The 25,737-nt window shown below is 34.1% G+C and overlaps 2 protein-coding genes across 2 annotated transcripts; both read right to left on the reverse strand.

Moving 5' to 3' along the window:
- Positions 1 to 254: 254 nt before the first annotated feature.
- LOC131550892 (voltage-dependent anion-selective channel protein 2-like) lies at positions 255 to 7,817 on the reverse strand. The gene is made up of 9 exons (XM_058793394.1): positions 7,667 to 7,817; positions 6,216 to 6,287; positions 6,078 to 6,127; positions 4,982 to 5,134; positions 4,023 to 4,075; positions 3,706 to 3,933; positions 2,498 to 2,648; positions 1,869 to 1,926; positions 255 to 1,233 (listed from the first exon to the last, which is right to left on the reverse strand). Exons 2-9 carry the CDS (start codon positions 6,280 to 6,282, stop codon positions 1,142 to 1,144), a joined length of 852 nt encoding a protein of 283 aa, XP_058649377.1. The 5' UTR covers positions 6,283 to 6,287; positions 7,667 to 7,817; the 3' UTR covers positions 255 to 1,141.
- Positions 7,818 to 8,638: 821 nt separating this feature from the next.
- LOC131550886 (sphingomyelin synthase-related protein 1-like) lies at positions 8,639 to 25,705 on the reverse strand. The gene is made up of 7 exons (XM_058793383.1): positions 25,553 to 25,705; positions 17,040 to 17,353; positions 15,427 to 15,694; positions 13,780 to 13,875; positions 13,162 to 13,279; positions 11,810 to 11,960; positions 8,639 to 11,010 (listed from the first exon to the last, which is right to left on the reverse strand). The coding sequence occupies exons 2-7, from the start codon at positions 17,338 to 17,340 to the stop codon at positions 10,706 to 10,708; spliced, it is 1,239 nt and encodes a 412-aa protein (XP_058649366.1). The 5' UTR covers positions 17,341 to 17,353; positions 25,553 to 25,705; the 3' UTR covers positions 8,639 to 10,705.
- Positions 25,706 to 25,737: the final 32 nt, after the last annotated feature.

Below are 25,737 nucleotides of genomic sequence, written 5' to 3' on the forward strand. Positions count from 1 at the left end.
ATAAATAATAATGTATTTTCATTGTGCATTCCAATTCATCTCAATCAAACTGCAGTCAGGTTATTTTGATTAGGTAAAAAATAACTAACATATACAGCTAGCTAACACAATAAAACAATAAAAACATAACTATAAAAAATATGATTTTTGAAAAAACAAAAACTGAGTTATATGTTTTTGCAAATAAACTCTTCATATATTTATAACTATTATAAACATTTTTTTTAAATGTAGTTAATAAAACACAAAACAACTCCAGTTTTAGGACTTTATTGCAAAGGTCGACATACAGAAGGGCATGATTGTGCGGTTCAGCAGGGAAAGCCTCTTGTCATCATCCATGTCTGTGTGAGTGTTTCTGGAGAGGTCAAGTCAAACATCCGCAACATCTCACGCCGAAAGAACCCATTTGAACACCATAAAGCCTGAATGCAGAGAGAAAAGGACGATAAAGCCGAACTACCACAACAAACAGCTGACAAAAGCGTCCGGACATCACTAAACAGCAGCGGCACGAGGAGATGCTCCGTGTGCAAATCATCATCTACATTCAGAACAAGTCCAGGCCAAAATTACACTTGCTCACCCTCATGTTGATCCAAACCCACATGTGGTTATTTTTAACATTTTTACACAATCTTTTCCACACAAAAACAGTCTGTGAAAGCTCCAAAAATGACATGAAGTCATAAAATTATCAGAGTATATTTATGTTGCTCACATAAAGCTATTGTATGGTTTCAGAAGACTTTGTTTATAGTACGCGAAATAAATATATTGTGTGCTGTTTTTGGAGTTTGACAGTCGTGGTCACTGTTGTTGTACAGAAATGAGCTGCATAAAGATTTAGGTTTATCAAAATAAAGGTTTGCACCAACATGAGAATGAGTAAATAATAATATTTACATTTTTGGTTACATATTACTCAGAATTGGCCTGGAAAGGAAAGCACATACAGATCAAAAGCGCCGGTTTGGAGAGAAATATTGACAGTAAAGTAGTGCTGCAAATAAATAAGAGACGAGGTGCAGGTTTGGGTTCAGCGTTCGGTTTAAACTCGACGGCCGTCTGTCTGCGTCTGGAGATTTCTGACTCTTCCCTTCCAGATGATCCTGTGAGAAACGCGACGCTCAGCCGGGCGTTACGCCTCCAGCTCGAGTCCCAGACCCAGTTTGTGGCCTCCAGCGTTGATGTTCTTTCCATCGACCAGGGCGGAAAGCGTCAGCTTCACTCCTGGACACACACACAGTTTGCATCAGACGCAAGCAATGCATGGAACAAACTCATGTCTGGCTCACATTTCACACCAGAATTAGAAGTATTTTCTATAAAATAAATACTTGAAATATGACATGGTCATGGCTTCATTTTGTGACATTTATGCAGATATTCATTTTGGCACTCATGTTCCAAGTTGTATAGAATATGACAGAAACACTCAGTATAAAAAAACACTTCAGTTAGAATGCACTTATATACTAACCCTACTGCTAATAAGAGAAATAAAATCAAATACATTTTTAAAATTAAAATATTTTAAACTAAACAAAAATGAAATAAAATAATACTAGAATAAAATAAAAACAAAACAATATTTTATACAAAACAGAAACAAAATTAATCAAATAGTAACAAAATAAAAAAAAAAGTATGCAATACAACAAATAAAAAAATAAAATAATAATAATAATAATAATATATAAATATATATATATATTTTATTTATTTATTTTTTCTTATTGTTTTTAAAAAATAAAAATAAAACATTTTATACAAAACAAAAAAAGAATAAAAGTAAAAATGTTTTACACTAAAATAAAAAAATAAAATGAGGTTTACCTGGATGGAATGATTCATATAACACCCACCTGGTCTGAGGGTCTGCGTGTAGCCGATCCCAACCAGGCTGGAATTATTCACTTTAGCCTGAAAGAAACACACAGATGCTGTTAAATGACTGATGCATCTCAGTGACACAAAGACACTCTTACAGTCAGGTTCAGGATTCTTGTCGTCTAAAAATAGAGTCTCAAAACAGAGGTGGCCAGTATGACCAATTTTTTATCATGATAACAGTATATAATCACAAAATACACTGTCATTTTGTGAAGAAACATACATAACTATGATTGTTAAAGTTACAAAAACTAACAAAACCGTCAAAGCTAGTTAAGGAAAATCTCCCAGAAGCAGTCACTGTAGTCTTTGGTGAAACTGAATTCAAATCAAAGTGCAAATTGTGAAATATGACACACGAGTGACAGAAACGCAGATACCAGCAGAGGACAGCAGGAGTATACTCATTAACCATGAGAAAGCTGTAAATGGCCTACAGCATATGAGAGATGTGAGCGGTGCGATGCATCAATAAAAACGTCATTGTTCTCATTATAATAAATAAAGCGGTCTACACAATAAGTGGCATCTGTGACTCGAATCTCTCCCATCATACTGCGAGTCGTCCAGCTTATACGAGGTGTATCACAGTGAAACTCACACTAATGGAGGAGCTGGAGTCCAGCATGTATTTGGCGGCGATGCCGAAGCGTGTGCTGTTGTTGCCGGCGGTCCAGGCCAGATTCACCGACGTCTCCAGATCAGGGCTCACTTTCTGATACATGGAGCCGCCAAACTCCGTCCCATCATTCCTGCCACACAAACAGAGAGATGATCGTTCCTCGTGTTCCTCACGCAGCTCTGTCACGAGCTGTTAAACGTCAGATTATTGAGGGCAGTAATTGAGGACGGCACCAGTGGTGGAGATCTACAGTGTCTACAGGGAATATTCTGAACTAGAAACACACGGGTCATCGAGTATTAATACGTTTCCAATCAACACAGGCACTGTGCAAGCAAGTAAATAAACAATAATTAATAAATTACAATTATTACATCACTGTTAACAAGAATAATTGTTATTAAGTATAAATAACAATCATAAAGAATTGTAAATAATTAATAAAAATATATTTACTAAATAATTTTATATACTGTAATAATCACAATAATTGTTATTAATTATAAATAAAAACAATAACAGTTGTCATTTATAATAACAATATAATTTTTTGTTATTTTTAATATTATGATACAAATATTTATTAATTATAAAACAAACATTTATTATGTATACATTTATATTCACAATAATAACTACAAAAATAATTGATTATAAATAATAATATTAAACTAATAAAACTTTTACAAATAAAAATACTAATTACTGTTATGTATTAATCATAAGTAACAATAATGGTCATATTAATAGTTAGTAGTAGTAATAGTATCATCAGTTAATAAATAGTTATTTTAAATAATAATAGTTATATATTGTCATTATAAATAATATAGATTTGTATTATTTTAATATTTCATATCAAATAAATATAATTCTATTTTCTAATTAATAATGACAATTGTTTATTTACCGTAAACACTACTACAATAACAATAATTTGTAGTAGTACCAGTATCATTACTGTTGATAAATAATGATTACTTTTGCTAATTAATAAATAATAATTGTTATTAATTATAAATAATATTATTAATATTATGATAAACAATAATTATATAATAATTAGAAAATAATAACAATACTACTACTACTAAATATGTTATATTATATTGAATAATTACATGAATAAATAATAATAAATAAATAAAGATTGACTGCTAAAGCACCGCAGATGGTGCATATCTTACACATTAGTGTGCAGCTGGAAGTCTTCAGTTTTGTATCCGATTGCGAAGTTGCTGCGAGTCATTTTGGACTTGGCGGAGTCAAAGGTCATCTGGTATCCGGCGAGCCAGCCCTCGTATCCCAGCACCGCCGCGCTGTGGATGGCAGGACCGGCGAAGTCGAAATCCACATCACAGCCCACGTTCACGTATTCACGCTTATAGGCCGTCTTCACCTTGCCACTCTTCTTACTGTTAAAATAACACAAATAAACCTCAGAGATCACCTCATCTCAAGCTCATGATACTGATGATGTGACGTTTACAGTAAGCCATCATACCCAGTGTTTGGTGAGAAGGTCGTGTCAAAGGTCAGCTTCAGTCCTTTGGTGATCTGAGAAACACAAAAATAACAAAATGCTAAATATATTATTCACCAATAACTGAGAATATTCATTTCTGTTTTCAAATTGTTACTATAGTTTAAACAAACATTAATTCATTATAAATAACATTGTTTACTTTTTATTTGTTTGCTATTAATAATACATTTATAAATTATATTTAATAAATAAATAAATATTTTATTATTATTATTATTAATGACAATATATTTCATATATTTATAATATATATTTAATATTTCATAATATTTAAATAAAAAATAAACAATGGATTGCTGAGGCACCCCAGATGATAACATTAAATGTAATTTTAATGTGAAATGGTTTTAATTTGCTAATCATTTTGAAATGGTTAAAAAGTAAAATAATCCATTAGTGGTTAAAACATCTGCAAAGAGTGAATTTCAGATGAAGAAGTAAGATTTTAGCACTGAGTGTAACTATAAAAACAAATACTACCAGACAAAAGTTTGGAATAATTATGATATATTTTTTTTTTTTCATGTTTTTGAAATGTGCATTTACTTGAAAATATTGATGATAATCAGAAATGTTTCTTGAGCAGCAAATCAGCATTTCAGAATGATTTCTGGAGGATCATGTGACACTGAAGACTGGAGTAATGATGCTGAAAATTCAGCTTTGATCACAGAAATAAATTACAATTTAACAGATATTCATAAAGAAAACAGCTTTTTTAAATTGTAAAACTATTTCACAATTTTACTGTATTTTTATTTACCAGTACTTTGACTGGTAATGTGTATTAACACATACTGTATAAGTATTCTTAAATTGTCAGGATTTGCTTTTCCAGGTCAGGACATCACTATATAGGTTCTCCATGACTGTAGGAATCATAATGAAGTTATTTTTTGAGATGTGTGTATCTGCACCTGGTCCTCCACGGTGATCTCCGTGCCCAGCGTGTTGTCCGTGTTCCACTTCTCAGTGAAGGTCAGTCCGTACTCGGCCCATTTATACTTGGTCTCCAGGTTCCCGCTGACCTTGTTTGAGTCCATGTTAGACGTGCCACATGTTTTAAACTCCTGACAGTCAAAAACAGAGGCATTTTTATATTATACAACAGCCTGCATGACCTGGAGGACATCTGAGCAAAGTCATTACATTCAGATGTTTCCTCTCAACAGGGTTTCTGCAGGTTTGATGAAGGTAAATTTAAGATGCTTTAAAGACCTTTTTTTTTAAATTAAGGAATAAATTAAAGGAAGCACAATACATTAATATGTTCTCAAATATAATCCCAACTTCCATTCAGTATTATTTTAGTATAATTTACTATTATTGTTTTTATTAATATATTTTGAATTAGTTTTTAGTTTATATTATCTTTTTCATTTTAATTTTAGTTAATTTGTGTGTGTGTGTGTGTGTGTATATGTATTTTTGTCAGTTTCATTCATTTTTTTTTATATGCTTTAGTTTTTATTTTATAATTTTTTATTTATTTATTGTTTATTTACTTTGTTCAAAGTCAAACTAAATTAAAATGAGAAATGTTGCCTTCTGAAATAAATTCTTTTTTATACTTTAATTTTATTTTATTTCAGTTTATTTTATTTTATTTCAAGTTACAATTTTTATGTAAAACCATTAAAAATATGTATAAACCATATTTTTAATTTGTAAAGAATAAAATAATAAAAAAAAATAATAATAAAAAAAAAAAGAAAAGTTTATGAACTTGCATAAAACAAGACTTGATTTCTTTATTTTGCATCTCCAGTAAATGTACCTTGACGTAAGCATGTTTAGATATTTGTGCTGGAAACAAGACAAAAAAACTGAGGAAGATAATGATCTTTTGCAGTTCATGCAACATTTAATGCTATGACTTCCTGCTCTGATTTAAGACTTTTTTAAAGTCTTGATTTATGGAAGGGTGGATTAAGACCTGAAACAGAAACCCTTAAAAGCGTACATGGATGAACAGAAAATGTGAATTAAGAAAGTAATACAGAAAGCACGCACCACTCCGTTAGCAGACTTGGTTTTGACATCGAGCTTCACCGTCCCAAAACCTTCAGAAACACACGTGTGTAAATATAACACAATATGCATGTTTGAAAGGAGTGTTTTCTGCAGAGCTGAGAGAGAGAAGCGTGTTACCGTAACCCTTGTTGAAGATGTCCTTTGCAGCCTTTCCCAGGTCTGCGAACGCTGGAGGAACAGCCATTATATCTGCAAACACAAGCAGTGATTGTAATAGTCTGTGTAACCACAAACTCAAGGTAAGTGATATTTAGAGGCGTTTTCTTCACTATTACTCAAGCTGGGGGTTAGTCATGTGATCAAACCCCTGACACCGAGTCTTAAAGTTGACTGTGTGATGAATGATGCCACAAATCAAGGGATCAGACACAGTTTTCTCACAGAAGAAAGGCGGATAATAATATCCGTGTGTGTGTGTGTGTGTGTGTGTCGTTCTACAGTACATCAGGTGTGGTCAAAGTAAACACACACACACACAATACAGCCTCAGGAGACTCCATTTCTCCAGGATCAGTACAGAACAAACCCTGTACGCTGAGCACAGTATGCAAACACATCTTATACACAGAACACCTGAACAAACTACTGCAAGTGCGCAGTACACAACAACACATACTGTGCATACAATGTTGAATACTGCATCCCACAATGCAATGCATCCAATTGTTTCTTCCATTTCAAATGTGACGAATGAACCAAAACTTCATTTTAATGTTATTAAAATGTCTTTGAACTTTATTCCATTAGTTATTATCATTTTATTTTTAAAAAATTCAATTATAAAAAAATATACACTGTACAGTAACTTGAAAATTATCAGTGATTTCTACCGTTCCAAAAGAAACTATTAAAATATATTTTATTAAACAATATTTATTAGCTAAAATGACACTAGAGAACAACTTCTGCTGTCATTCATTTTCTGACAATTCATTTATTTCACATTTATAATAATTTTAGAATAATAATAACTATTATTATTATTAACATTATCATCAACTCATTTGGCAAAGTCTAACATTTATTTATATTCTAAATTTATTACTAATATTAACTCATTTAAAATAAGAATTTCAAATTTATGTAGATGTGTGTCATTTATAAGTTAATATTTATAAGTTACATAAAACAAGAGGACAATATTCAAACTTGTAAAATCGTCTTTTCTGACATCTTACGTCATATTTTAAATTTATAATCATTTATAAATACTAAAATTATAATAATTTATAACAATAACAATTATTAATAACGATACAAAATATATAACAATAATAATAACATTATTATTATTATTATTACGAACTATTAAAAACAGTCTGTTGCAGACATGCCCATGTTTATTTGTTAAATGCACAGGAAAATAATAATTTGTAGTATTGAAATTTTATTTCTAAAACCTAAAAGACAAAAAATAATCTGCAAATGTTAATTTAATCGTGTGCCGGTTTGAACCGAACTGGATCGGTTCGAAGCGGCCTGGATCAAACTGAAAGTTCATTTTGAAACTCAGCTCTCATCAGCAAACGCAGACATAGAACAGTTTAAAAGGTTTAAAGCGCACTAACCGGAGAGTGCGGGTCGAACCTGTGCAGCAGAACCGGGTCACGGAGCACCGGCGACAGATGAAGGAGACTCGCTAAACGCTAATGCTAACACAGCAGAATCAGGACCCCTTAAGCGCTGCCCCGAATAATGCCTGACTGGAATTATGTGTTCAGCAGCTCCGACCGCCGGAATAACGTTTATTTTGTTAAGAGTATATACAAATTCATTTCTGTATTGATAACCGGACATTTAGATTAATTTTGCATGGCTCAAAACAACAGCTCCATGGTTGAAGCTAAGGAATAAATTAAGTTAAGCAGATGCTTCCTAACAACATTAAAAGCAGGGACCCCCAGTGGACAGCAACGGAGCTCTAGGGAAGGCAAGTAAATAATTAATTAAATAAATAAATATAATTTGATGACATTTATTTATATTGTAAATGTTTATAATACTACTAATGATAATAATAATAATAATAATAATAATAACAACAATAATTAAATAAATAATTTTCTGACATTTATTTATAATGTAAATGCTAATAATAATAATAATTATTATTATTATTATTATTATTATTAACTCATTTTAAATAGACAAAGTCTGATATATTTTATATTCTAATTTTATTATTATTCAAATGGCTACAAAGAAGTGCTAGAAGGTACATGGATTAGAAAAAAAAGTGTAGAAACAAAAATAAATAAAAATAAGATTAAACATGAATAAGCAAAAATACATGAAAAATGAAGAAATAATGGAAAATAAACATTAAAATTAAAGAAAATATGAAAATAAAATCTCTTTCATTTCATTCTTTCACAATTATTATTCATTTTTCATTGCTTATTTTTATACATTAAAATATATAGCTGCCTTTTAAATTTTAGAATGGGGTGATCAGGATGCAAAAGCTAGCCATTATGATCATTTTTATCATTATTATTACTATTATTAAAAAGGCTTGGACAGAAACTCCACTTATCTCATTTCAGTTTAATCTGTCAATTTTATTGATGATGGCAGATAAATGATGAGCATCCAAACGAATCCAGAGCATCCACAATCCCATCAGTATCCAATCAAACACAATATTCACTCAAATCTGCAAAAATACATTTCCAGGCTTAACAAAAGTCCATAAGAGGCTGAATGGCATTTTCAAGCTCAATGAACATTAAATTATGAAATTATACAGATGCCGAGAAGGTATTAAACTCTACTGCTGTTAGATCGTGTCACGAAGCGCATGGAGTGTCTAAAAACCATCTGCAAATGAAATGCATCAATTATTTGGCGAAGCAGAAGATGAAAACTAGTGTCTTCATTCCCAAGCTACCCTTTAAAATATATTTTGTAGTTTGTTTGCTCTTGCTTTCAGATTCAGTATAACATACTGCATACAAGATGGAAATGTTCAGAGGAGTTCTGAGCGATGAACATTATAATAATACACAATATCTCAATTCCTTATGATTCTGTACATCTCCATCAAACACGCATGAGGTCAGTCAATTCTCTGTGCTCAAAGAGATCTATAAATACACTCAATTAAAATCCTAATGACCTAACACAGAAAACCTAGCCCTGATTATCACAAAAACACCCTTTACTCCATTTAAACACCAGAAATAAGACAAGCACGGCCAGATTCTCCTCGTGTTTTAACATCACTTACATACTTTTTTTGTAAACGTTCAAGAAGTAACTACTATAATACCCTCATGACCATCATATACAATAAATCTGAAATAAATCTGGACATCGATGAAAATCAAATGTTCGTATAAAGACAACGTCACATATCAAAGGTCATTGGCAACTGGAATGATGCTGCTAAAAAACGCCTCATCTTCATTCCAAAGTTTGGCGAGATTTGCTTTTCAATATACATTAAAAATGGGAAAACCGTACAATAGACAAATAGCGTGAATCTCACAAAAGCTGTCAGGGTCATACTTCAATCAAAACTTCTTATAAAAAAAAAAAATACGAAATTTTAAAATTGTAAAATATTTAAAAGTCAATTGTTTTAGTTTTAATAAAAAAAAAAAAAAAAAAAAAATATATATATATATATATATATATATATATATATATATATATATATGCGTGTGTGTGTGTGTAATAATATTAATTTCATTTTGCATTATGCTACTGTTTCATGATTTCATTCATGACAAACACATTTATTATTATTTTTTGTTGTAAATATATGCTGTTGTTGTTTATTTAACACTATAAATTACAAAATAATAATAATAATAATAGTAATAATATTAATAATAAAGGAATACGAGTTTGTCAGGAGAACATCATAATCCAAAAATAAATATTAATTTAATTTGTATTAAATTTTATATTAAATAAAAAAATAGTAGTTTTTGGATTGTTAAGTTGCTTCATGACAAACATGTTTATTATTTTTTGTTTTATATATATATCTGTGAAATGACATTTTGTGAGATTCACTGAAATACAGGGGACAATTTTAAGTCTTAAACACAGTATTTTCATGTTGTCATCCCATATAGACACTAATACTGCCAAAATAAAGTCCGCACTATGAAAATAGCAACAATAATGGCAATAAGACCAAAATGCAACAATCATAATTCAATTAAAACCATACGGTTTCACACAAAACCTTTTAAAAGAACAGTAAGAGGTTTCATATTGCTTCAAAGGTTGATCATGTCAGTATCTTTACAACACTAATAATCTGAACTGCCTTTGGGAGAAACAAGGAATTTAAAACGTCAAGTATCTACAGGATTATTATTATGAAACTAGGTGAAAAGAATACTGACTGTGATGCAAACCATTTTAAGAGGTTTCCCAGTCAACGGGAAAAGCAAGACTTTCATAGTTCCAGTTTAGTAGTTTTAGTTTCCGACATGAAATAAAATAAGCCAGCATGGGGCACAGAAATCCCTTTAAAGACAACAGCTACTGGAGGAAACCTGTATGTGTGTGTGTGTGTGTGTGTGTTGACCGAGAGGTTTTGGCCTCCTCTATATCATGGCATCTGAAGAATCAGCAGCGTCCGTTGGGAATCAGCCAATGAGGCGTCTGAGGACGGTGGGCCGAGCGAACGGCCAGCAGTACTCGTTTGGAACAGGTCCGTTAACGTTGCACTCGAAGAAGGAGAACATGGGGAACCATATGCGAGCGCGGCGGCTCTGCTGGTAGGCGCGAGTGTTGGCCAGCGTGTGGTAGTACAGGAAGAGTCTGGTGGTGATGTAGAAGGCGATGAAGACGTCGATGGAGTAGTGCTCGTGTGCTGCCAGGATGAAGAAGATGCCAAACAGGTTGAGGACCCAGGAGAGCGTGTGGATGAAGTTCCAGCTGCGCGGCGTGTCTGCGGACAGAGAGGAGGATCTCAAACACAATGCTCCTCACAAAACCACAGGAATCAGTGGCTATTAGGGGTGTGAACCTACACTGGTCTCACGGTTCGGTTCGATTACGATTACCATGTCATCAATTCGGTTCAATTCGATATCACGATTTTCAATTTTACTTCACATGTATACAATTTTGTCAATAAATACAAGCAGTCAGATATATCTAACTGAGCCTGACGGTGCATATTTTATTTGTGCATGATTTACACACAGGTCGTGCATAAAATCCCAGATGTGCCCAGATGTCAGCTTTTAAAGTAGTTGGAGCATTTTTAATTACTTGCACTCATGTCTCGCCTCCCTCCACCATTGAAAGCAAGTATGCGACAAATGACGTCAAAAAAGCATCAGTACGTTATAATCGGTTATGGTCTATTACTGAACCGATACTGAATTCGTCTGAATCACAATGCATCGTAGAAACGATTCATTTCAACACCCCTAGTAGCTATGCTTCCATCCACCTATTTTTAGGCACATTTTGGGATATTGCCTAAAAAATAAAAACCGCTGGATGGAAACGCCAAGATGCGCATCAATTCTACAAATGTGCATAAAAAAAAAAAAAAAAAAAACTTATGTGCTCAACTAAGTAGGATAAATTTCTTATCTGGTAAGAAAACATGCACATAAACTACGATGGAAGCACTTTTACCAAATAAATTCCCAAATGTTTTATGCGATGTTCCAATTTTGCGCATAAGTTTAATTTGTAACTTTGGATGGAAACATAGCTATTGTGTGTGAACTTACACTCAGTGACAAAGAAGTTGAGCATGGTGAGGACGACCGTGTGTCCGCTGAACATGTAGTCTCCACACGTCTGCACTCCGGTCAGCGTCATGCCAAAACCGCTCCATATGGCCACGGCACGCTGCAGCTTCGCCCACATGTCACCGTATATCTGACACGGACATAAACACAGAGAGAGACGGCTTATTATGACAAAGGAGTTCATTTTCAATAGAGTTTGCAGTTAATAATGTGAGAAGTCAAATAAGCATAAAAATACTCAGCACACAAATAAGACAAACAGTCTTTTAGCTATCATTTTAGGTATGAATGGAATGATGAGCAATATGTTTATTCAACATTTTATCTAGGTCATACTTTATTTTAAAAATCACAAGGAAAAAAAATATTCTAAATGAAAGTGTAAAATATTAAACATTATGGCAATTATGGTTGTTTTGGTTTTAATTGAAGCAGTTTAATATAAAAATCATTTCAATACTTTTTTCTATTATAGATAATAATAATAATAATAATAAATTAGGATAAATGTATCATGAAAACAATGTCATAATGCAAAAAGAAGTCTTTATGCAACAAAAATGTTATATATACACATGCTTTTAATTTAAGCTGTTTAAAATAAAAATAGCTTTAGTACCATATTTATTTTTACTCACATTAGAATAAGTATTCAGAAAATGTATAATGACAAAATAATAATAATAATAATAATAATAAAAATAAAGGGGACATCATAATGCAAAAAAGAAAATCTCTATGCAAAAACAAAAAAGGGCCAGATTATTATTGCAGGGTGTTCATGAGTTTTTTTAAAGCTAATAATAAATAAAATAAAGAAATCTCTAAAAATTAAAATAAATAATCTTACAATTAAAACCATTAACACTTACAAAAAGATGCAGCATTTTATTTGTTTACCTGTATGTCAAGTGACAATTAAGTGACATCAGCAAACTATGAACAACATGCAAATGTGTTGTTAAATGATTAAAATATTAATATTATTTTTATTAATACCTAATATTAATAAAAATGTCAAGGGGAATTGAAGTAAATATTTTAGGACCAAAAATAAATGGCACACGGTGTGTGTGTGTGTGTGTGTGTGTGTGTGTGTGTGTTCGTGTTCACTACTGTGTGTGTGCATTTGGATGATGGAAATGCAGAGCACAAATTCCCAGTATGGGTCACCATACTTGGCCACACGTCACTTCACTTCAGATAATTGTGATGAGGCATAGGAACGTTCATTGGAGAAGGACACATGTAATGCAATCTCATCGTTATGCAGCCTATCTTTCAGAACAGTCTTCATGTATGTGTGTGTGTGTGTGAGATGATGACTGTACCTTCCCAGTGCACTGCAGGTGTTGACCCGGGACAGAGAGAGATGTCACAAACATAGTGATGCAGCGCAGCATGAAGACCGTCCCCATGAGACTACACAACCGCCTCAACAGGATCGATCTGACAGAAACACAGGGTCAGGGATAAAAGCCTTTTTAATGGCCTGACCTTTGCTTCTTGTGAGCGTTAGATGAAGAGATGCTGCTGCTGTCGGTGTCCAAACCAAATATTCTCAACACACATTCCTGCTACTATTGTGCACTAATTGGTGCATATTATTCTACAGGAGAAAAATGTTTGTCTTCATAATCTTTCATTGAAATATAATAATTCCCTCTGAAATTACTTTCATTGCACTACTGTTGGAAATGGTTTGTTTGGACAAGAAAATGCACACACTAAGTGTTATTTATGCTAAAAGAGACATATAATTATTTTAAGACTCGTGAAAATTGTGTACGATATTTTGGAGTCTTGTCTTTGTGCAGAATTTTAATATTTTATGCAATAAATTACAAGCAACAGCTTTAAAAATACATACATGCATGCATATATTTTGTTAAGTATATATTGTGTATATATGCATGCATACATTATAAATACGCGCATATGTTTGTTACCTGTGTTTATGAAGCAGCAGAACTAGCAGCCAAACAGAACAGAGGATCACGCCACAGGCCTCAGCCATCGCAAACGCCCAGGGGATTCTGGGTACACTGGAGGGAGAAGAAAAGAGGTGGAAGGTCATGAAGAGAGACAGAGCGAGCAAAACATAATCCTCCTCCAAACAGATGGTGATTTATGCTGTTATTTTATGATGTTTTCGAGCTCATCTTCAGCTGTGAACTCCAACCACGTCCTGTGGTGCATGATGGAGAAAATTATCATCATCTGCAAACCTCTAATGGGCACAGCTCACCATCAGAGCTGTTTACTATTATTTTTGCCGCCAGAAACCTCAATTATTGGCAAGCGAAAAAAGAAATGGAGTCAGATGAGTTTTAGGGGTGCTGGGGCACAACTCAAACCTGGCATCATCATATTTCTTAAGCTTTTGATGATATTCCTATCAACATTCATGTATTTTCTCTGAAATTTTTAATGCAGTTAGAGCAAGTATTCCCAAACACTGACTGATGTTCAATTTTTATTAAAAAGGTTAAAAATCGAAAAAGATATTTAAAAGTGAATCATTTAACAACACTTTCGCATGTATACGGTTCTCTAATCACAGTTAATGGTCACGTAACATGCAGGTAAGTAGTTATTTTGAGTTTATTTTTAAAATAATTATTTGAATTTGAAATTTTAATGTTTTAATTAATTATCACCAACCCCAGTTTGGGAAACCTTCATGTTCAAGTCGATTCAAAAAGTTTAATGCAAGAACCATTTAAACCGAATTCAAGCAGAATCCTAATAGAAATATAAAACTGTACGTGACTGATCTGGGTTGCGTTTCCCAGAAGCCCCGTGAGCTGATCACAGAGAACAGTGGTGCAAATTGGCTTATGATTGTTTCAGGAACTACAGCTTTGAGTCTTATGCAAGCAATAGAAATAGCGCTAGTAATGTGAAGCAGAAATGCGCGCCAATATTGGAAAAAACAGGCAATTATAATTAAGTTTTATCAAGACCAAGTGCATTTTTCTTATTTCAAAATGGCAGACCATGTTTTCTGTAATGCGTTTAGAGATTCAAGAAAGCCAAATAATTACATTACCTGCCTTTTAGAACACGCTATGCATTAGAAATATTCCTATAATGTCTTAAAATGGTTCACATGTGCAGTTCACAACCATCTGATGGACATTGTTCACAAAAATGGAAATGCTAGTTTAAAACGCTAACTGCAATGAGATTGGCTGGCTTTAATGTGATCTTGCGGTCAGGTTACTTTAAAAAACTTAATACTTTCATTCATCAAGGATGCATTCAATTGATTAGACAGTACAGACCTTTATAATGTTACAAAAGATTTCTTTTTCAAATAAATTCAGTTCTTTTGAACTTTCTATTCATCTGTGAATCCTGAAAATTAAAATGCATCACAGTTTCCACAGAAATATTGGGCAGCACAACTGTTTTCAACATTGATAATAATCAGAAATGTTTCTTGTTTCTTCTGAAGGCTCATGTGACACGAGTCACGATGTTGAAAATTCAGCTTTGATCACAGAAATAAATTACATTTGAACAGATATTCACATAGAAAGCAGCTATTTTAAATAGTAATAATATTTCACAATTTGTTTTCATCGAATCACCTGTCTAGGAAGATGTCAGGCAGCGGCGGGTACGTTCTCATGTCTGGCACTCGCTCGTGGACGATCACCATGACGAAGGACGTGAAGCCGAAGACGAAGACCACGTAGACGGAGCTGATGATGGTCTTCCAGTACTCAGGGTCCAGTCTCCGCGGCTGCTGCTTGTATTTGCCGTTGTTGTACTGATGATACTGATCGCCGCTCAAAGTGTCCAACACGGCATCGCAATCCCGCGCAGAGTCACCGTTACACAGCCAGTCCACTCCACCTGAAACACACAAACTATATCTGGATCACTTTGCAAATTTTAAATAATTAAGTAAACAGAGAACAAGACATTCAAAGAAAAATGACCTTGAATGAAATAAAGCTGAATGCTTTTGTCATTTTATCAACCAAATTCATCTTGCTTTACATTCTGAAACAGCTAAAGTTGCTAATAATAAACAATCCCATTGGAATAAATTTATTTACTACTTATTTTACTCAAATTGAGAATGAACTTTGTAAATACCATAAAAGTTGTTTGTATAATTTGTGTTCTTATATGGCTTCCTCAGAAGACATATATATATAGTGCATAAATAATACGGACTGCTTTATATAATACCTTTATAGTATCTTTGGTGTCTTTTATGGAGTTTGACATGTTTTTAGCACTAGTGGTTAAATGATTGTGCTGTACTTTAGCTGTTTGTATAGTAAAGCGCTTGAAAGGCATCCTATCTTCTGTAAATGCCGTCTAAAAACAGATTCACAGATCTGACTTCGCTTTGCGTATTTTAAACAAATAAATAGGTAAATAGCAAATAAGATACTTAAATGTCAGAAAATGACCTTCACTGAAATTAAATAAAATGCTGCACTTTTGTCACTCTGGTATCATTTTATCAACCAAATTCATCTTGTTTTACAGTTAAAAGTTGCTGATATTTTCTTCAATCCTATCAGAATAAATTTATTCACTCAAAACTGGAATTGAACTTGGATAACATAGTTTATAACTTGGAGAAGTACCATATATATGTTTATGTACGGCTTCAGAAGACTTGGAATATAGTGCTCAAGTCATACGGACTGCCTTTTATAATACATTTCTTGCAGCTTGACATATTTTTAGCACTAGAACTTAAATTATTGTGCTATGCTTTATATGTTTATACAATAAAACCCCTGAAAGTCCACTTAACATCTATTAAATGTATCTTGTTTTACAGCTAAAGTTGCTGAATTTTCTTCAGTCCCATTAGAATAAATTTACTGACTAAATTTTTCACTCAAAACTGGAAAGGAACCTGGAAAAGTACCATAAACTTAATTTGTATCATTTGTGTATGGCTGTATGGCTTCAGAAGACTTGGAATACAGTGCATAAGTCACATGGACTGCTTTTTATAATACCTTTACGTTATTTTGTGTGTCTTTTTGGAGCTTGACGTTAAAATTATTGTGCTGTGCTTCAGCTCTCTGTAGAGTAAAGCACTTGAAAGTCCACTAAACGCCTCCTAAAAATTTGTATTTTACCATTACACAAGTACAGTCCATTCCACCTGCACAACATAAAACACACAAAACTGGCAACAAACTTGACAAAACAGGAACAGAAAGAGCACCTGCGCTGTTCTGAGGCGAGTGTCCGTCGTAGGACAGGCCGAGCTCCTCTAACACATCTGCGTTCTGCTTCTGCAGCTTCCTGAGAGAAACCATCAGCCGTTTAATGTCTCCCAGGACCTTGAGCTCCAGTGGAGGAGAGCGCAGGTCGTACTCGCTCAGCGTCAGCAGGCTGGTTCCGTCCAGACGGTGTTTGTTGCACAGCAGGTCCACGTAATCGCAGAAGCCCTCTTCACGCAGCCAGCGGCCCACGTGCTTCGGGGTCCAGTGCCGGACGCTACCGGCCATGTCTCGCTCACGCATCCTCTCACAGGAACTGAAGACAGAAACACAAACGCTAAGAAGGCCCTAGGAACAACTTTTGTGTCATACACAGTAAATTTTTTAATGTTTTTTAAAGAATTCTCTTCTGCTCACCGAGCCTCCAAAATACAGCAAAAGCAGTAATATTGTGAAATATTTTTACCATTTAAAATAACTCATTTTATTTGAATATACTGTATATTAAAATGTAATTGTTTGCTGCGACCAAAGCTGAACTTTCAGCATCATTAATCCAGTCTTCAGGGTCACATGATCCTTCAGGATTAATTCTAATATGCCGATTTGCTGTTCAAGAAACATTTTGTAAATTATTATTATCAATATTTAAAACAGTCGAGTACATTTTTTTTTTTTTCAGGATTCTTTGACGAACAGAAAGATCAGCATTAATCTGAAATAAAAAGTTGTACGTATGCATATGTAACATTATACACTATACCATTCAAAAGCTTGCAGACAGTATAATTCTTTTGGGGGATTATAGAAATGAATACTTTTATTTAGCAAGGATGCTTTAAATTGATCAAAAGTGATGATAAAGACATTTATAATGTTACAAAACATTTCTATTTCAGATAAATGATGTTCTTCTGAACTTTCTATTCATCAAAGAAACCTGAAAACAAAATCGACTCAGCTGTTTTCAACATAATAATAATAAAAGTCATGTCAAGTCACCTTTATTTACATAGCACTTTTAACAATACAGATTGTGTCAAAGCAGCTTTACAGTATTAAATAGGAAATTAGTGTGTCAATAATGCAAAAATAAATGTTTCTTGAGCAGCAAAGCAGCATATTAGAATGATTTCTGAAGATCATGTGACACTGAAGACTGCAGTAATGATGCTGAAAATACAGCTGCGCATCACAGAAATAAATTACATTTTAAAGGGGTCATATGATGTTGCTAAAAAGAACATTATTTTGTGTATTTGGTGTAATGCAGTGTAGTGTGTTTACGCAGTTCGAGGTTCAAAAAAACACATAATTTTCCACATACTGTACATTATTGTTGCTCCTCTATGCCCCGCCTTTCTGAAACGTGCCAATTTTTACAAAGCTCATTGTTCTGAGAAGCGAGGTGTGCTCTGATTGGCCAGCTATCCAGTGCGTTGTGATTGGCCGAATACCTCAAGCGTGTGACGGAAATGTTACGCCCCTTACCGTATTGTGATGACGTGTCCCGGTGCGACGAGACAAACAATAAAACCCATTATAAACGATGCATTTGTTGCATTCAGTGAGGACATAATTACTGATTATAATGACTTATACGGTCTTTTTATGCGTTGTACCGCGTAAACATAACACCATGTCTGCATTTGTGATCGGAGAAACGCCATACAAGCACTACTCTACACAGCTCAAAGCTCGCGATTGAATAGTCAGTGGCAAATTCTTTATATATCGAAACGTACTTACAGGCTGTGAGTCAGAAGCACCAGACTGTCCTTGCAAAGTTGGAATTGCCCCACTTTATAGTGTTCACATCACAGCCATACATAGTGTTCACATTGTAGGCTACTCTCTCCCAGGATCAGGAAACAGTCCTCCGTAAAATGCGCTGCACACACTCTAATATTTGGGTTGAACTGTTCTGGAACAGTGTTGTAAATACAACTTAACCACTGATTTCTAGTTGTGTCCTCTTTTGGAAGCCCAAACAAAGTAGTTTTGCTTTCACAACGAAACACAGTGTCGGCAGCAACAATACTACAGCGAGAATAAAAGTACCGCCCTCTTTCTTTGCGTATACATCTGGGCGGTGTTATGCAAATCTTCCCACATCGTGACGTAGACGTGGGGGCATGTTTGAATGAGCCGTTTTAGGGGGGCGCAGCAGAGTCTTTACTTTTATAAAGAATATCTCTTTGGGTTTGAGACTTTAATCTTTGCAACTTTAGGGATCTTATCTATGCAGGAACAGCTTGTAACACTCCAAAGAGAAAGGAAAACATGAAATCGCATCATATGACCCCTTTAAAATATATGTGAGTCTTAAGTCGCTGGGGTATATTTGTAGCAATAGCCAAAAATACACTGTATGGGTCAAAATTATCAATTTTTCTTTTATGCCAAAAATCATTAGGATATTAAGTAAAGATCATGTTCCATGAAGATATTTTGTAAATTTCTTACCGTAAATGTATCAAAACTTAATTACTGATCAGTAATATGCATTGCTAAGAACTTCATTTGGACAACTTTAAAGGCGTTTTTCTCAATATTTTGATTTTTTTGCACCCTCAGATTCCAGATTTTCAAATAGTTGTATCTCGACCAAATATTGTCCGATCCTAACAAACCATACATCATCAGAAAGCATATTTATTATGTAACGTAAGCTTTCAGATGATGTATAAATCACAATTTCCAAAAATTGACACTTAAGACTGCTTTTGCCGTCCAGGGTCACATATTCAAATAGAAAATAGTTATTTTAAATGGTAAAAATATTTCACAATATTACTGCTTTTTCTGGATTTTGGATCAAATAAATGCAGGCTTGGTGAGCAGAAAAGACTTCTTTAAAAACATTAAAAATCTTACTGTTCAATAACCTTTGACTGGTAGTGTAAATAACAATAACATATAATGAGCTATTCTTCATCCTTGCACCACCTGCTTCTTCATACTTCTGAGTTGCAAGATGCAACTCATCCAGATGCAAACTATAGCACATATGCTGATACTCGAGTAAAACAGGCCACATTCACAGCATAAGATCTCATGATTGTAATGTGCACTACTACGTATTTGAAGAACTGAACTCCAGCTGTGCTTCTTGGCTTGAGCTTTGATTATCTGGCCAGTAACCAACTCGTTCATTAAGGATCAGTCTGAGTAAGCAGTATTTTTTATGAAAATCACAAAGTGCAGCCACAAGTGCCAATTGCTGGCGTCCGATGAACTGTGTGGCGAGAACGATGAAAAACGCCAAATTTGAAAGAGTAGATGCTGTGGATGCAATTGTTTTGAGAATAAATTGCAACACAGCCGAATACTTCCTGAAGTCTGCTAGTTATTGCCCCTGCTAGCACTGAAACTCATTACATTTTGCAAGATTTCTTCATATGTTCCTGCTGTTTATTAAGATTGGGTCATTTTACTGACTTGATGTCTGAAGCTTGTTCGGCCAAAAACAAGTCATTTCATTCATTTTGTTAGTTTATGCCAAGTTAAAATAAAACTGAACACATTCACATATGCAATCTTTGATCATATTCCAAATGAGGAAATATTAGAACGCAGCCCGAGATAAATTATGATTAGATTCCATGTTGCTACTGTGTGTTCTGGTCAAAGTCATTTCGTTCAATTGCCACATGAACAATTTCATGAAGATCAGACTTTGCACTGACAAATCATAGGTCAATTACTTAGTATGGAAGAAAAATGTATTTGCTCATAAATGCAAAATATTTTTTTTTATAAAAACTAAAATAATAATAATAATAAAGAAGGAAAGAAAAAATAAAGAAAAATTAAATTTAGCAGACATTTTGAAAGAACTGATTCTCAACCATAAGGGGCTCTCAAGACTTATTTAAAATAAGACAAAACAAGCATTAAAATAAGCTCAAATAACTGAGATATCTCTTATTTTAATTCAACCCCTTAATACCTATTTTGCGTTTGAAGAACTATTATTCCTACAGTCTTGGGAAAACTTGGATATATGTGGTAGTTTAATTTTAAGTGTAATTTCTAGACCTGTACAGTCATGTTAATTTATATAATTTTAAAAATGACAACACTATAAAAAGAATTCCACCTACAAAGTTCACATGCTGCCTTAATTTTTTTGATTAATCAAATTGGCTGTACAATCATTTCAACTTAAACTGCATTAAATTTACTTAAAAATGTTTTTTAAATAAATAAAAAAAAAAAAAAAAAAAAGAGTTGAATCTCATATAACTTAAAATACATTTCTTTAATCAAAGAAATAATAATAATAATGAAAATGTGACTTATTAATTACATCGTTTTTTTACAGTGTTATGAGCAATTCTTGTTATGCCAATATATATATATAATTTTTTTATTCAGGTAGAAATAGCGAGTAAAATACTTGTTTACCCAGTAAATCGTGGACGACTGGAAAAGTTATGCAAATTCATTGTTTAAAAGAATCCAGAAGAACATTCGGCTCTTAAAACTTCTGGAATCCTGGAACTTAATGGTCAGAAACTATGACTGTCGGCCTTAAAATATTGTTGTGGACAACAGAAGTCAAAAAGGTCAAGAACCGCTGACATAGAAAGAGTTCAAATGCATCTCGTTCTGTTCTGAATCTCGGTTCATTAGCTCTCAGAAAACACTCAGCGTGTCTGTCTTTTCCCTCTGGACGCGTGTTAACTCTGCTCCGAAGCAACAGATCCGTAATGCTTAGAAACACACACAAACACAACCACACTTGCACAAACTGGCAGAAGGCACAAGCACACTTTCCACCCAATATAATGTTTCATTTTAACACAACACAGGAACAGAAACAGGTCTTTTTTGCTGATGTCTCACTCACAGAGCCGTTCGTGCTGCAGCAGTGTAAGATGTGAGGAAACATCCTCTTTTCCTGATTGAAACAGCCACAGATCTACTGACACTGCTGCACGCCGGCGAACGCTCACAGCTCAGCAGGACACGTGTTGACCGACCGACTTTGCATCATCATGTGTCCTCAAGTCTTATGACAGTACAGTGACTTTATAGTCTTTTTCTCCCCAAAAAAGAAGCTAAAATACAGCTTTAGGCACATGCAATAAAGAGATGCATGTGAAATCACATCGGAACATGTGCATGTCTGTATCAGACTTTGCATAGTTTAAACAAATAAGTAAAGAGTAAACATCATATTTAAATGTCAGAAAATGACCTTCACTGAAATAAAGACAGTGACTGCACTATTGCAGTTGTCACTGGTTTTATTTTATCAACCAAATTCATCTTGTTTCACATTCTAGAACAGGTAAAGTTGCTGATAATAAACATCATTATTCTTCATCCCATCAGAATAAATGTATTTACTACTTATTTTACTCAAAATTGGAATTTAGAAAAGTAGATCATATCATTTGCATGGCTCCAGGAAAATAGTATATAAAAAAAAAAGTTCACTGCAACTTTTTATCTCACAATTTAGATTTTTTTTTTTTTTTTAGTTTATATCTCAATTATGTCTTTTTTAATCGCATTTCTGCGAAAAAAGTCTGAACTGTGAGATACAAACTCAGAATTGCGACATATAAACTCACATTTCTGAGAATGTCAATTACTTGCCTCTGCGACACTTAATTTCTAGCGATTATCGCCGATTTGATTGCACAGATACTATTTAAACTAAACTGAGCTAGACAATGACATCTCTGAATTCAATAATGAAATGCCTTTAACTGAAAATTGAGTGTTTAATCTTATCATTATACATTACTGACACTCTATCCTCCAATTTGATACTGTTAAGTGCTTTGACACAATCTGTATTGTAAAAGCGCTATATAAATAGAGGTGACTTGACTTGACTTGCATTGCATTTACGAGATAAAAACCTGAAATTCTGAAAATAAAAGTCTGAATTGTGAGACATAAACTTGCAATAACAAGAAAATAAGTCAGAATTGTAAGATAAAAAGTTGCAATTACCCTTTTTAATTTTTTATTCTCAGGGGGAAACATAAGAAAAAAAAAAAAAATAAAATAAAAATAAAAAAATGTTGAACTGTGAGCAAAAAAGCCACAATTCTATGTTTATATCTCGCAATTCTGATTAAAAGTGTAAAATATGAGACAAAAAGTCGCCAAGAGACCAAGCGGGTTGGACAAATGGAACGATTTCCGCATACAAAATTAAAATTGTGCCATAAAGGTGTACTATTACAAAATTTGAAGGATCCTCCTATCAGACATTCAACCGTTTTCCAGATTTTAATAGAATTAGCCACAACCGGACCAAATTTATAATCATCACCTTTTTTTCCTGTGCCAGTAAATAAAATATCTTGGAGTCTATTTGGTTTAACCTTGTCAGCTTCAATCATTCTCCATGAAACTTTCGATTGAGGATCAACCCAATTATGAAGAGCCTTAAGCTGGAACGACCAATAATATAATTCAAAATTTGGTACAGCCAGTCCTCCTGCACGATTAGGATGTTTGATTCTGGGGCATTTATCATTCCAGATAAAATAAGAAATTATGGAGTCGATCTCCTTAAAGTAACCTGGAGGGGGAGAAAGTGGTAGCATAGAGAAAAGAAAATTAAACCGAGGTAACAAATTCATCTTAACTGTGGAGATTCTTCCTTGAAGAGAGACTTTAAGATTCTTCCATCTTTGAATGTCATTTTTGACCTTAACTAGAATACTATTAAAATTGTCTCAGGCAGTCTTATGGATGTTTTTATGTATGGTAATGCACAAATAGATGAAAGATTCCTTAATAGGGATAAATGAGGGAATAGAAGAATTAACTTTAACATTGTTAATTGGCATTAAAGCAGATTTGCTCCAATTTAGTTTGTATCCTGATAAGCTACTAAAATGATCAAATTCCTTAATTATACTAGAGACTGAAACATCAAAGCGGTCTAAATATATCATCAGCGTACAATGAAATACTATGATTATGATCATGTATCTTAATCGATACTTCAGATTTCCTGACGGCTTGTGCTAAGGGTTCAAGAGATAAGCAAAACAATAAGGGGGAAAGCGGACATCCCTGCCTCGTTCCCCGCTGTAAAGGGAACGGGGGGGGAATAATATTACCTGTCATGACTGATGCTGCAGGTGAGTGATGACTGATGCTTAATCATAGAAATGAAATGTTCACAGAAGCCGAAACATTGCAGAACTGCCCACATATAGTTCCACTCTAGCCTGTCGAAGGCTTTTTCTGCATCAAGTGACAAGGGCTCGGATGAGAGTCTGCAAAGTCAAGAATGTGAAAGAGTCGACGCATATTGTCAGACGCATTGCGCCCCTTGATAAAACCGGTTAGGTCCTCCTTGATCAGACTATTAATGACCTTCTCCATACGAGAAGCAAAAACTTTAGCATAGACTTTTAGATCACATGGGATAAGTGATATCGGTCTGTAGCTGGAACAATTTAATGGATCTTTCCCTTTTTTAAGAAGTAATGAATCTTGTCTTTTTCTTGCAGGACCATGTACGTTATTGTACTAAATTAGTTGTAATCATTAAATCACGACCACAGCATCTTGTCTCCATTGGCAACATGCACGGTTTGGTAGCGGAGAGTGCAAGTGACATTGTAATTTAGTTTATTTTTTCTTGTCTTCACCGCCTGGCTACTGTTGTAAAATGTTGAGAGATTCAAACAAAAAAATAATCAATAAATAGGACAAAAATAATAAAAAAGACTGCAAGTGACATCACTTGCGGAAGCACAAGTCTGCAGCCAGACCCTTCTCAGTCATTCACTCAAACCTACTTGCTTTTTTAAATATGTACTTTTGCATATCAACATTATCGCAGTAGAAGCCACGCCAACATGTGGCCACACCCACACTCGCCACGCCCACCACTAACCACGCCCTCCCGCAGAAAGCGAAATAAGGCCGTGTACACAAGAAAACAACAGTAAAGTAATATGAGCCTGTTAGTGAAGTACCCTTAGGTATAATTATATCGCTCAGCTCGTTACACTAAGGACTTTAATCAATACCCGATACAGAGAAGCTTGCTGATAAGGAAAAGGACCCAGTACCTGCCACACACACAGGTACGATCACACCCTTTAAACCTGTTAGAATAACACTGAAACCTAGTGAGCTTGTCTACTTAGAAAGCATTTTACACAAAATGTTGTTTAACTAGATTTAACATTTTAAAACTGTTTTTTGATATCTGAAGCTGACCTCAGACGGTCTGACTGCGGTGAACGAGGCTAATAATCATAACACAAAATATTTAAAAATCACTAAATGACATAAATATTTTTAAATCTGCAAATGTCTTTGAATAAAGACACTAAATGGCTAACATTTCTCATTCCCACTCATAAACCTATCACAGCAATAAAAAATGGAAATAAAACAAAGAACGAACCTGAAAACGGATTCATACGCCAGTTACAATTCATCAGTCTAGTATTAATATGATATTTCAGATGCATGTGAGTGTGTTAGCATGCTAGCGGGTAGCCTGCTGCGCATCACTTACGTTACACATCAGATTCTTCACTCCGAATCGCGATAAATCTCCTAAATGTCACGCTGTCGGGACATTTGAGGTAAATCATCGCGCCCTGACTCAGCGGCAGGGGCACAGTCGATCTGACAGCTGTGGAAGTGTGTTTCAGTGTGTAAATACTGCAGATGAGGTCACTTCCGCCGGCGAGCGCACAG

Source organism: Onychostoma macrolepis, chromosome 12 (assembly GCF_012432095.1).
Source record: "Onychostoma macrolepis isolate SWU-2019 chromosome 12, ASM1243209v1, whole genome shotgun sequence".
NCBI lineage: Eukaryota > Metazoa > Chordata > Actinopteri > Cypriniformes > Cyprinidae > Onychostoma > Onychostoma macrolepis.

Excerpts from the sequence above, each read along its gene's own strand:
- LOC131550892 (XM_058793394.1), bottom strand. The coding sequence starts at position 6,282 with ATGGCTGTTCCTCCAGCGTTCGCAGACCTGGGAAAGGCTGCAAAGGAC. Across the intron at positions 1,927-2,497 it reads ACTCCAGCTCCTCCATTAGT|GCTAAAGTGAATAATTCCAG; the intron begins GTGAGTTTCACT and ends TGTTTCTTTCAG. Across the intron at positions 1,234-1,868 it reads CACGCAGACCCTCAGACCAG|GAGTGAAGCTGACGCTTTCC; the intron begins GTGGGTGTTATA and ends GTGTGTGTCCAG.
- LOC131550886 (XM_058793383.1), bottom strand. The coding sequence starts at position 17,340 with ATGCGTGAGCGAGACATGGCCGGTAGCGTCCGGCACTGGACCCCGAAG. Across the intron at positions 13,876-15,426 it reads CCTGACATCTTCCTAGACAG|TGTACCCAGAATCCCCTGGG; the intron begins GTGATTCGATGA and ends TTCTCCCTCCAG. Across the intron at positions 11,961-13,161 it reads ACCTGCAGTGCACTGGGAAG|ATATACGGTGACATGTGGGC; the intron begins GTACAGTCATCA and ends TGTCCGTGTCAG.